The sequence below is a fragment of the Schistocerca piceifrons genome, chromosome 3 (assembly GCF_021461385.2).
Source record: "Schistocerca piceifrons isolate TAMUIC-IGC-003096 chromosome 3, iqSchPice1.1, whole genome shotgun sequence".
Lineage (NCBI taxonomy): Eukaryota > Metazoa > Arthropoda > Insecta > Orthoptera > Acrididae > Schistocerca > Schistocerca piceifrons.
In genome coordinates, this window is record NC_060140.1 from 503,015,101 (window position 1) to 503,028,172 (window position 13,072).

At 42.9% G+C, this 13,072-nt stretch overlaps 1 protein-coding gene across 1 annotated transcript in view; it reads left to right on the forward strand.

The window, feature by feature from the left end:
• The window catches only part of LOC124788272 (cytochrome P450 4g15-like), a 154,819-nt gene extending 153,571 nt beyond the window's left edge, over positions 1-1,248 (forward strand). Inside the window, exon 13 of the mRNA XM_047255481.1 lies at positions 840-1,248. Within this exon, the coding sequence (XP_047111437.1) occupies positions 840-1,015 (176 nt within the window). The 3' untranslated portion in view covers positions 1,016-1,248. The remainder of the gene's footprint in view (positions 1-839) is intronic.
• The last annotated feature ends 11,824 nt before the right edge of the window (positions 1,249-13,072 follow it).

The following is a 13,072-nucleotide window of genomic DNA, read 5'->3' on the forward strand; positions in this document are numbered from 1 at the left end:
CATATAACCACACAATAGAATTGCATCTTCTTGAGAAAAATAATGTTTATTGATGTATAGGTCAATCAATCATCCACACTGTTGTTCCTACAGCTACTGAAAAGTTGGCCTCCACTCTTCAAAAACCTTAGGTTAGTCTGGCCTTTCCACTTTGCACTAGTACCACTCCAGTGGGTTGTACCTGTGGTATAGCTTTCTGCATCACTGAGGCATGCAAGCCACCACTCCTTGCAAGATCCAAGACTCATGTTGTAATGTAACTTTTTTGTCGCCACTTCCTGCACTTCTGCACATGCATTACCTTTCATATTGGTTATTTCACTAGCCTATTTCATAATAATTTTAAAGTTTTGCACCCTTTCTTGCTTTTTACCATTATTTGTCTTAATAATTTCAAACATTCCTCTGATATCTTTCTTGTTCTCTCCATATTCACTGGGAGAAAAAATTATCTAGTTTTCTGTTTTTCAATGGCTTATAGGTTTGACACTGGTTTTTGTTTGCCTTTTATTTCTTTCTTACATCTAAATGCTGTCTTGGAAGAGACTTTTTTCTTTTTATTAGGTATTGTATCTTTCTATAAGTTTTCTTTCTCGTGTCCTCTTTTTATTCAGCAGCTTGCTTCATTTTATTCCTGGATTGTATCATACTTATTTCACTATATGGTCATTGTTGAATGAGAAAATTATTTTGTAACAAGACATTTCTTGTGAAATAGTTATCTGTTAAAACAAGTTTTAAGGATAAAACAATCACAATTATTGTGATGTAATACTATACTTTTAGAAATTTCTCATAAAATCAAATTCACTATAACATTTTTTTTCCTTCCGTTACAGGTCGCAAATACGCCATGTTGAAACTGAAAATTCTCCTCTCAACTGTTCTGCGAAATTACAAAATTGTGTCTGACATAAAAGAGTCAGAATTTAAATTGCAAGCAGACATCATATTGAAACGTACTGATGGTTTCCGCATAAAAATTGAACCAAGGAAGTCTGTTAAAGCAATGTGAACTGTAGACTATACAACTTCCACCAAAATTCCAACAAAAATTTGCTCAAACACTGCTGTGAAACAATGTGTGCTACTATCAAAGGTGTTGTCATATTTGTCCCACATTCAATAAGAAACAGCTTACTGTCAGAAACTGGAAACAGTTTGAAAATACATATGGCCATTTTTTACTCAAACTATGTATCAAACTGGCTTTTTCTACACAGGCAATAAAACTCTATTATAAATGTATTGTTATTATGGTATTATTATTATCCTTATTATTTCTATTACACATACTACTATTGTTAAATTTTGTAACATAAAGATGGAAGACTGATTGTAGAGATGGTGTAAATTATTGAAAATAAACTAATGAGAGAAAGAGAGAAATGACCTGAAGTTTCATACTACTCAACATTCACATCCTTAATGCAAGAAATCTGTTTTAGTTCCATCAGTTTTCTCAGGGCCACAAAAAATAAATGTAAACATGGAAACAATTTTCATGGTATAGGACTTCCTGATATTGTGTGTCAGTTGACCAGGCTTGCTCGACTAATCATGTGCACATTCAAACCACAATTTTATAGTTACTGCAATATTCTTCAATAGCGGGCTGTATGATGTTGATGCAAAAACTATATTTACTCGTTGATTTATGGCTATGTCTTCAAGCTATGCTGGTGGTCTTTTTGCTGAAAGGGGAATTTTTGCACCATCTATGGTAACTGGAGGCAGGAATACCATTTTGTGTGTGTGAAAGAGAGATCGTGTGTGCAATTATAGTTGTGAATTGATTTGTTCCCAATCATAGAAAGTGATCATAACTTTGACCCATGGAACATGCACTTAACCAGTTAAGTGAATATTGTTTTACACTACTCATGGCATGATGTGCAGCCTTGTCCCGCTTTCCACTACAATACAGTAATTTACTGAACTTCACAACCAAGAATTTCTCCACACTTCACCTTTAATACATCACTTAAATGGATGACCTCACCACAAGTTCTCACTGGTCTCAAGATAACACCCTTACACTATGACCTTTCTTCTTTGATGAGCCAGTTCAGCCACCATTATCAAAAGTTGGCTCCAGATTAAGTTGTGAGACATCTGAGTCTGGGGTTCATGAATATCCATAGAAATTCATACTTGAAATTTATTGGAATGCAGAAACTGATGCATTCTTAGGCCATGTTCGCATTGACCCTGTCACCAGAGGCCGGCCGGTGTGGCCGTGCGGTTCTAGGTGCTTCAGTCTGGAACCGCGTGACCGCTAAGGTCGCAGTTTCAAATCCTGCCTCGGGCATGGATGTGTGTGATGTCCTTAGGTTAGTTAGGTTTAAGTAGTTCGAAGTTCTAGGGGACTGATGACCACAGATGTTAAATCCCATAGTGCTCAGAGCCATTTGAACCATTTGTCACCTGAGGTTGATCCATAACATCAGCTGACAGCTTGTTCATGGTGTGTCCAATTTCCTTTGTCAGCTTTTGGCAGGATGAAGGAGACTGGGTTTCATTAGAATCTATTCTATCAAGGAGGCTAGAGTCTATTTTAACCTCCTTGGACAAGATGGTTTCCATGATGCCTCTGTGCATGGAGGTGAGTGCTCCAATGCAACTTTTGCTGTCAAAAAGATGTGGCATGTGTAAAAGCTATATACATCTCAAATTAGTGTAGTGACTTGTGCACATTATTTCCTTAGTTACTGGAATAATCAGACAAGTTTTACAAATATATGAGATGAAGAGAGAGATGATCTGTTACATACTTGACGTGATTTGTGGCGACACTGAAAAGTAAGATTACAAACATTCTACATAACCTCAAATAAATTCAGCAAAACAAACAGATGTCAATTAACCTTCACCTGTCATTTGGCACACATGTGAAAGATAAACATAAATTTTAGTACGAGATATTCTGAACACCTAAAGCACTGTAAAGTGGAAATATATATCTCACATTTTCAAACCACCTCATATAACAAAATGATGAAAAGATTGGTAAACAGAATTGCTGCACAGAATGTTGCAAAGACTGAGAACTTGCTTCAGATGTTCAGAAATGTAAAACTGTGCACTTCACAAAAGCAAAAACAGAACATAGTATCCTGTGACTACAATATCAGTGAGTCATTTTGTTGGAACTGGCCAACTCATACAAATACTTGGATGTAACTCTTGGTAGGGATATCAAATGGTATGATCACATAGGCTCAATTGTGAGTAAAGCAGGTGGTTGATTTCAGTTATGGTAGAATACTGGGGAAGTGCAGTCAATCTACAAAGGAGATTGCTAACAAATGACTCATTCTAGAATATTGCTCAAATGTGTAGAACACATACCAAATAGGGCTAACAGGGGGTACTGATCATATACAGAGAAAGGCAGCATGAATGGTTACAGGTTTGTTTGACCCATGGGAGAGTGTCAGAGATGCTGAAGAAACTAGACTGGCACACACTAGACAATAGACATAAACTATCCCAAGAAAGTCCACTAACGAAGTTTTAATAACCAGCTTTAAATGGTGACTCTAACAATATTCTAAAACCTCTTACTTATCGCTCACACAGGGATCATGACGATATTAGAATAATTACAGCAAGCACAGAGGCAGTTAAACAATCATTCTTCCCATATTCCATGTGTGAATGGAACAGGAAGAAACATTAATAACTGGTACGATGGGATGTACCCTCTGATATGCGCTTCACAGTGGTTTGCAGAATGTAGATGTAGATGTAAAAGTACAATTATTCCTCTAACAGCATGAAAATGCCCGTAAGCAATAATAATAATCTGTAGACAGCTAATGTCCTACTACCACAACCTAAAAAAGATCCATTACAGTAACCTTAAGCATAAGATACACCATTCTTCTCACTTGAACAAATTATTTTTGGAGATTACGGTTTATGTATAAAAATTTCTGATAAAGATACTGCCTATTTGTGGTTTCCAATCAAGCTGCAATTTCAGTCCACAGAATTTGAGCTACATTCTGAGTATGACAGTGTGGCAACTATCAACCAAGTCATGTGTAACATCTCTGTTTGGCAAGCTCTTAGTGAGCAGTCTGTGGTCGCACACGAAATGATAAACACATGTACCGAGAATAAAGAGATGTGTATATCTGAATATGTGTGCTTCAGACTGATAAAATAGTGCTTATTATGTCTGCTATAGTGTACACCATTGGATCCGGAACTCCTGCAACACTAAACCAATATTGGTGACCCTGAATTTATTCGTGAGTCCTACTACAAACTCTTGTTTTGTCGAGCAGTACACAATGGATCGCTTGCTGCCCACTACATGGCACATGTGCCAACTAGATTTTCCAATGGACGCTTTGGCATCAGTTTCCAATTATCCACCTTGTGTTCACAATAGTTCGACGCAGTTTCTGAACGCACCGGCTAGCTGTACTCAGCAGGACAGTGCTTCTACATTCCCACAGCCACACGTGCCAGCATCAGGTACGAACAACTTTTCATTATCATACATGAATCAGCAATCGTATGGCAGTGTTCTGTACTAACAAAACGTTTTTTGAGCACAAAACTTCACATGCGAAGGTTTCACGTCAAATGTGAACTTTTCATGTGTTCTGAGTTCTCAACAATGGCCGACATAATGCGCTCAAACCCCAGTGACTATGTTTACAAGTTTCCCACGTGCCAGTGTCAACTTTCCACCCAAGTCAGTGGTGGTACAAATCAAGCCAGACACTCAAGACAGAAAATTTCCTGTTTATCCCGGAACTCCAGATCTTGCACCAGCCCCTTACCCCCCCCCCCCCCCCCCCCTTCCCGCATCCGCTTTATGAATGTTTCTGACAGCACACGCCATTCCTGCCGTGTGTGTTCCACAAACGTTAGGTGATTTTAACAATTTTAATGCACCTGTAGGGGAGGGCCAAAAACTGTACTGTCTCGTTTTCCGCACATCGGCCGAATACAGTTGACTCTTCCATGCTGGTCCATTCTACGCCTGTTGGCGTTACTCCGTCGATTGCCCAACTCATTGATTTCTCAACCACGGTCAAGCCATCGCACCTACCATACCATGTGCCACTGACAGTGTCTGGAACTGAGACACTGCTACTGCACCTGAGCCAGTTATGTTGCAGAGCTATGGACAGGGAGTGACAGTTTCCGACAAACAGTTATGCCAAGACTCCCCCATTGGCGTAAGCTCCCTTCACAAGGACCACCCACGCACATGGTTTGCCTTGGTTGACCATGTTCTGCAGCTACACGGCGTCAGTGATGAAAACTCGAAGTTCCTTTGATTACTATGCCACATCCGTGATGAACAAGACCTGATCTGTGATATTGTGGCTTTGCCTCCTGCTATGGGCAAATTTGTGTTGCTCTGATACTAAGTCCTGTTCAAGGTCACCCTACAGAGAAAGCTATCCACCTCATCATCAGTAACGAGTCGCTGGGTTCCAGATCCCCATCACAGCTCTGGTGTCATCTCCACACTATGATTGCCACACATCATATGCCGGACACTACACTTTGGACTATCTGCTTGCTCAAACTTCCTCTGGAAGTTCAAATTCACCTTCTCCATTTAACTTCGGCCACAATGGATGCTAAACTGAAGATCGCAGACCAAGTTTATAACATTCTTCCACCCCCGCATACCCCTGGGGGACCCTCAGGCCTCAGGGGTTAGCACACCTGCATGGCAGTTTGCATTGTTCGGTACATAGTGTGCCTGACTCGCTCCGCACATGTGCGCGGACCCAACACCGCCTGGCAGCCACCACCATAACTCCTCTCCTACCAGCTCTACTGCGTTACCGACATCGGAGGAATCTATAAACACCACCCCTCCACTGCTATTTCGGCCTCAGCCAGCTCGATGGAAGATGCTTGGCGTTATTTCCATTCCCACTTCGGCAATGCAGCTAAGAAATGTTGTTCCCCATGCACGTTCCGAAATTAACAGTGCGACTCCACTCGGGCACTACAGGCCATATTGCATCACACAGACACCTGTCCCTTAATACTTCTTCACCTCATGCACCAGGACACTTGTACGTGAAAGACGCAGTACCTTGTCTTTCATTTCTAGTTGACACGGGGGCCAAGGTTAGTGTCATACTGTTCTCCACAGGTATTAAATTCAAGTGTCAGCCTTGCCCCCTGCTTCAAGTGGCCAATAACTCCTTGATCCAATCTCATGGTGTAACTAATTTAAACCTTAAACTGCAGGAAATTAACACCCCCTTACAGTGGACTTTCATTATCGCCGATGTGGATCAGCCCATGCTCAGGGTAGATTTTCTCTTAGCCCATGCTCTGTCACCTAACCCACAATGAGGTACACTAATCTTTAACTCGATAGACCATACCACCGGTTCTGATATTTCTTCCCTCTCATCTGAGAGTGCCACTCTATTGTGCGAGCTAGCTGAAGCTGCTGTCGCAGTGCTCTCTCTTAAATCACACAATGACGAGCTTCAGGACAACATCGAAGCCCTCTGCTTACGCATCGCTGCCTTACAAGCCAAGCTCACTACACTCATAAGCAGGTCACCCAGCTGTCACACATGGCCACACCCTCGACCCCCGCACCGCCTCCTCACATCTGCCGCCAATGCCACGTGACTTTTCTACTGCTGGACAGAAGCTGTGTTCACGACACCACTGAGTACCCCACTGAGCTCCATGACAAGGACTATCGGTGGATCACAGCCACTGCTGTTGCTCTGCCAGTCTGGGACACACAAGCGTGTGCATTAAGGTCAGTCATACATCATTGGGTGTCGGTCTGTCACCCCTGTCAGTGTTTGCAATCAACAATGGTACTGAAACTTCCTGGCAGATTAAAACTGTGTGACCAACCGAGACTCAAACTCAGGACCTTTGCCTTTCACGGGCAAGTGCTCTACCATCTAAGCTAATGAAGCATGACTCACGCCCGGTACTCATAGCTTTACTTCTGCCAGTATCTCGTCTCCTACCTTCCAAACTTTACAGAAGCTCTCCTGCGAACCTTGCAGAACTAGCACTCCTGAAAGAAAGGATACTGCGGAGACATGGCTTAGCCACAGCCTGGGGGATGTTTCCAGAATGAGATTTTCACTCTGCAGCGGAGTGTGCACTGATATGAAACTTCTTGGCAGATTAAAACTGTGTGCCCGACCGAGACTCGAACTCAGGACCTTTGCCTTTCGCAGTCAAGTGCTCTACCATCTGAGCTACCGAAGCACAACTCACGCCCGGTGTTCACAGCTTTACTTCTGCCAGTATCTCGTCTCCTACCTTCCAAACTTTACAGAAGCTCCACTGCAGAGTGAAAATCTCATTCTGGAAACATCCCCCAGACTGTGGCTAATCCATGTCTCCGCAGTATCCTTTCTTTCAGGAGTGCTAGTTCTGCAAGGTTCGCAGGAGAGCTTCTGTAAAGTTTGGAAGGTAGGAGACGAGATACTGGCAGAAGTAAAGCTGTGAGGACGGGACGTGAGTCGTGCTTGGGTAGCTCAGTTGGTAGAGCACTTGCCCGCAAAAGGCAAAGGTCCCGAGTTCAAGTCTCGATCGGCCACACAGTTTTAATCTGCCAGGAAGTTTCATATCAGCACACACTCCGCTGCAGAGTGAAAATCTCATTCTGGAAAAATGGTACTGTTCACAGAATCAATCCCATTGAAGGTCCTCCAGTGCACACAAAGACTAGGCATTTAAACCCAGAAAAACTTAAACATGCCAAAGTGATTATTCAGTAACTTTTAGACAGTAAGATTATCTGCCCTTCTTCTAGTAGTTGGTCGTCACCCATTCATTTGGTGCCTAAGAAAGATGACACTTCCTGCCTCTGCAGTGACTATCGGGTGCTTAACACCAGAACAATTTTAGATAAGTATCCCATCCCAAATATTCAAGATGTGCTTCCCAACTGCACGGGGACAATTTTCAGTGTAATCAACTGTCACAAAACGTACCACCAACTACCAATGGCACCCGAGAACATTGAAAAAACCACCATCATCGCCCCGTTCAGATTGTTCAAGTATCTGTTTATTCTATTTGGCCTTAAAAACGCCACACAGATGTGGCAGCAGTTCATTGACTCATTGGTTGGAAAATTGGACTTCGCGTACGCATACCTGGATGACTTGTTAATTTTCTCTTCCTCGCTCAAGGAACATGAACTCAACTAAAATTCAGTGTTACAGCTATTACAAGCAAATGGTGTCACAGTGAACAATGATAAGTCACAACTCCACAGCACTAATAGCATCTGCCCCCTGCCCGAATGGGTTGAGGCTATTAGTACAGTGCCTTTGCCCAAAGACTTTCAGGGCCTCCGCCGCTTCCTAGGAACTGTAAATTACTACCACAAACACATTCACCACACTGCCAACATAGTAGCCCCACTGAAGGATGCTCTTGCAGGAAAAATCACTTCACGGCATCGAGCGGTCACGTGGACTCCAGATATGCGACATGCATTTGATAACCTCAAGTCAGCCTTACAGACGGTCGTTACGCTTGCATATCCCATCCCTGATGCTTCCATCTCACTTATTACAGACAGAAGTGATACAGCAGTGGGGGCGGTACTTAAGCAATCGGTGAGTTCTGTTGTACAGCCTCAGATTTTTCTCCCACAAACTGTCCACTTCACAACGTAAATGGTCGACCTTCAGCCAGGAACTTTTTGCTATTTAGGCTGCTATCAAATATTTACAAGATGATATTGAAGGTCACCATCTCATGGTATTTACCGACCACAAACCACTGGTATACGCTTTCCGCAACCTAGGCAGGGACTCATCCCCGAGATGTTTTCATCATATGGACCTCATATGCTAGTTTACAAATGACATATGTTATGTCAGAGGGACAGACAACCTCATGGCCAAATTTTTATCTTGCGTGTCAGTATTATCTTCACAACTGCACCTCAGTGAACTCCCTAAATTGCAAACAGATGATACTGAACTTGCTGCATTGCACTCTGATGCTAAAACAGGACTCAAACTAGAGTTATGGACACTTCCTGGATTCTCGTCGCCCATCTGGTGCAACATTTCAACAGGACGCATACGTCCAATGATTCCTGCACCTCTCTGCCAGGACATTTTTAATAGTGTTCACGACTTGGCACACCCTGGCATATGCACCACCACACGTCTGGTATCTGAATGTTTCTTTTGGCCCAGGGTGATAAAACAATGACACAGTTGGGTGTGAGTGTGTGTGACTTACCAGCACGCAAAAGTAGGATGTCACACACAGCCCCAGATGGGTACATTCAATGTGGCAAATTGAAGATTTCAACATATACACATTGATATTGTCGGGCCCTTACCCCCCTCAGGCCCCTTTCATTACATACTGTACGCCAATGACAGTTTTAAGCGCTGGGTATAGGTAATTCCCCTCAGTACTATTACAGCCAAAGCGGTGGCCCGAGCCCTTTTATTAATGTGGATCTTGCACTCCGGCTGCCCAGATTCTATCACCACCGACCAGGGCCACAAGTTAGAGTCTGCCCTCTTCTGGCAGCTTTGTGAGCTGTGGAGGGTGAAACGATTTAGGGCAACAGCATACCACCGCCAGAGCAATGGGCTTGTCAAACGCTGGCACCAAACGCTTAAAGCTTCACTGATGTGCCATGGAGGTGAGTGGGCTGGCACCTTACCATGGGTAGGTTTGAACTTGGTAGTAGGAGAAGAAATAGAAGAAAGAGTAGTGTGGATGGATATTAGCGTGGTAGTAAGAAAGAGACAGTATAAATACTAATTTGAATTCTGCCTTAATTTTCTACATCTACAGCTACATTTGCATCTATATCTATACTTTTCAAACCATCATGAAGTGCAGGGTAGAGGGTACATCTCATTGTACCAGTTATTAAAGTTTCTTCCCATTACTTCCATGTATGGAAAGTGCAAAAAATGATTGTTTGGATGCCTTTGTATGTGATGTAATTATTTTAATCTTGTCCTCATGGTCCCTATGTGAGCAATCTGTAGGACACTGTAGTGTTTTACTAGAGTTGTCATTTAAAACTGGTTCTTGACACATTGTTAGTGGACTTTCTTGGAATAATTTACGTCTACCTTCAAGAGTCTGCCAGTTCACACCTCTCTGTATATATTCATTACCCCCATGTTAGTCCTATCTGGTATGAGTCCCACACTCTTGAGCAATATTCTAGAATAGGTTGGATGAATGATTTGTAAGCAATCTCCTTTGTAGACTGACTGCACTTCCCCAATATTCTAAACATAAACTGAAGTCTTGCACCTGCTTTACCCACAACTGAGCCTATGTGATCAATTCATTTAAAATCAAATGGTTCAAATGGCTGTAAGCACTATGGGACTTAACAACTGAGGTCATCAGTCCCCTAGACTTAGAACTGCTTAAACCCAACTAACCTAAAGACAACACACACATCCATGCCCAAGGCAGGATTCGAACCTGCAACCATAGCAGCAGCGCGGTTCCAGACTGAAGTGCCTAGAACCACTCAGCCACACCGGCCAGCCATTTAAAATCCCTACCAAGTATTAAACCCAGGTGTTTGTATGTGTAGGCCAATTCAAACTGTGGCTAACTGATATTATAGTCATAGGATATTACATGTATTTTTTTCTCTCTTTGTCAAGTGAACAATTTTCTTTTCTGAACATTTAAAGCAGGTTGCCAATCTTTTCTCCACTTTGGAAATATTATCAACATCTACACTACTGGCCATTAAAATTGCTACACCACGAAGATGATGTGCTACAGACGCGAAATTTAAGCGACAGGAAGAAGATGCTGTGATGTGCAAATGATTAGCTTTTCAGAGAATTCACACAAGGTTGGCGCCGGTGGCGACACCTACAACGTGCTGACATGAGGAGAGTTTCCAACTGATTTCTCATACACAAACAGCAGTTGACCAGCGTTGCCTGGTGAAACGTTGTTGTCATGCCTAGTACAAGGAGAAGAAATGCGTACCATCACATTTCCGACTTTGATTAAGGTCGGATTGCACCCTATCGCGATTGCGGTTTATCGTATCGCGACATTGCCGCTCGCGTTGGTCAAGATCCAATTACTGTTAGCAGAATATGGAATCGCTGGGTTCAGGAGGGTAATACGGAACGCCGTACTGGATCCCAACGGCCTCGTATCACTAGCAGTCGATATGACAGCCATCTTATCCGCATGGCTGTAACGGATCGTGCAGCCACGTCTCGATCCCTGAGTCAACAGATGGGGACGTTTGCAAGACAACAACCGTCTGCATGAACAATTCGACGACGTTTGCAGCAGCATGGACTATCAGCTTGGAGACCATGGCTGCGGTTACCCTTGACGCTGCATCACAGACAGGAGCGCCTGCAATGGTGCACTCAACGACAAACCTGGGTGCACGAATGGCAAAACGTCATTTTTTCGGACGAATCCAGGTTCTGTTTGCAGCATCATGATGGTCGCATCCATGTTTGGCGACATCGTCGTGAACGCACATTGGAAGCGTGTATTCATCATCGCCATACTGGCGTATCACCCGGCGTGATGGTATGGGGTGCCACTGGTTACACGTTTCAGTCAACTCTTGTTCGCATTGACGGCACTTTGAACAGTGGACGTTACATTTCAGATGTGTTACGACCTGTGGCTCTACCCTTCATTCGATCCCTGCGAAACCCTACATTTCAGCAGGATAATGCACGACCGCATGTTGCAGTTCCTGTACGGGCCTTTCTGGATACAGAAAATGTTCGACTGCTGCCCTGGCCAGCACATTCTCCAGATCTCTCACCAATTGAAAACGTCTGGTCAATAGTGGCCGGGCAACTGGCTTGTCACAATACACCAGTCACTACTCTTGATGAACTGTAGCATCGTGTTGAAGCTGCATAGGCAGCTGTACCTGTACACGCCATCCAAGCTCTGTCTGACTCAATGCCCAGGCGTATCAAGGCCGTTATTATGGCCAGAGGTGGTTGTTCTGGGTACTGATTTCTCAGGATCTATGCACCCAAATGGCATGAAAATGTAATCAGATGTCAGTTCTAGTATAATATATTTGTCCAATGAATACCCGTTTATCATCTGCATTTCTTCATGGTGTAGCAATTTTAATGGCCAGTAGTGTACATCTACATCTACATGGATACTCTGCAAATCACATTTAGGTGCCTGGCAGAGGGTTCATCGAACCACCTTCACAATTCTCTATTATTCCAATCACGTATAGTGCGCGGAAAGAACAAACGCCTATATCTTTCCGTACAAGCTCTGATTTCCCTTATTTTATCGTGGTGATCGTTTCTCCCTATGTAGGTCGGTGTCAACAAAATATTTTCGCATTCAAAGGAAAAAGTTGGTGATGGGAATTTCGTGAGAAGATTCTGTCGCAACTAAAAACACCGTTCTTTTAACGATGTCCAGCACAAATCCTGTATCATTTCTGTGACACTCTCTCCCATACTTCGCGATAATACAAAACGTGCTGCACTTCTTTGAACTTTCTCGATGTACTCCGTCAGACCTATCTGGTAAGGATCCCACATTGTGCAGCAGTATTCTAAAAGAGGACGGCCAAACGCAATGTTGGCAGTCTCTTTAGTAGACCTGTTACATTTTCCAAGTGTCCTGCCAATAAAATGCAGTCTCTGATTAGTCTTCCCCGAAACATTTTCTATGTGTTCCTTCCAATTAAAGTTGTTCGTAATTGTAATACCTAGGTATTTCGTTGAATTTAGGGATTTAGATAAGACTGATTTATCGTGTAACCAAAGTTTAAAGAATTACTTTTGGCGCTCATGTGGATGACCTCACACTTTTCGTTATTTAGAGTTAACTGCCAATTTTCGCACCATTCAGATATCTTTTCTAAATCGTTTTGCAATTTGTTTTCATCTTCTGATGACTTTATTAGTCGATGAACGACAGCGTCATCTGCAAACAACCTAAGACGTCTGCTCATATTGTCTCCCAAATTATATAGATAAGGAACAGCAAAGGGCTTATAACACTACCTTGGGGAACGCTAGAAATCACTTCTGTTCTACTCGATGACTTTCCGTCAGTTACT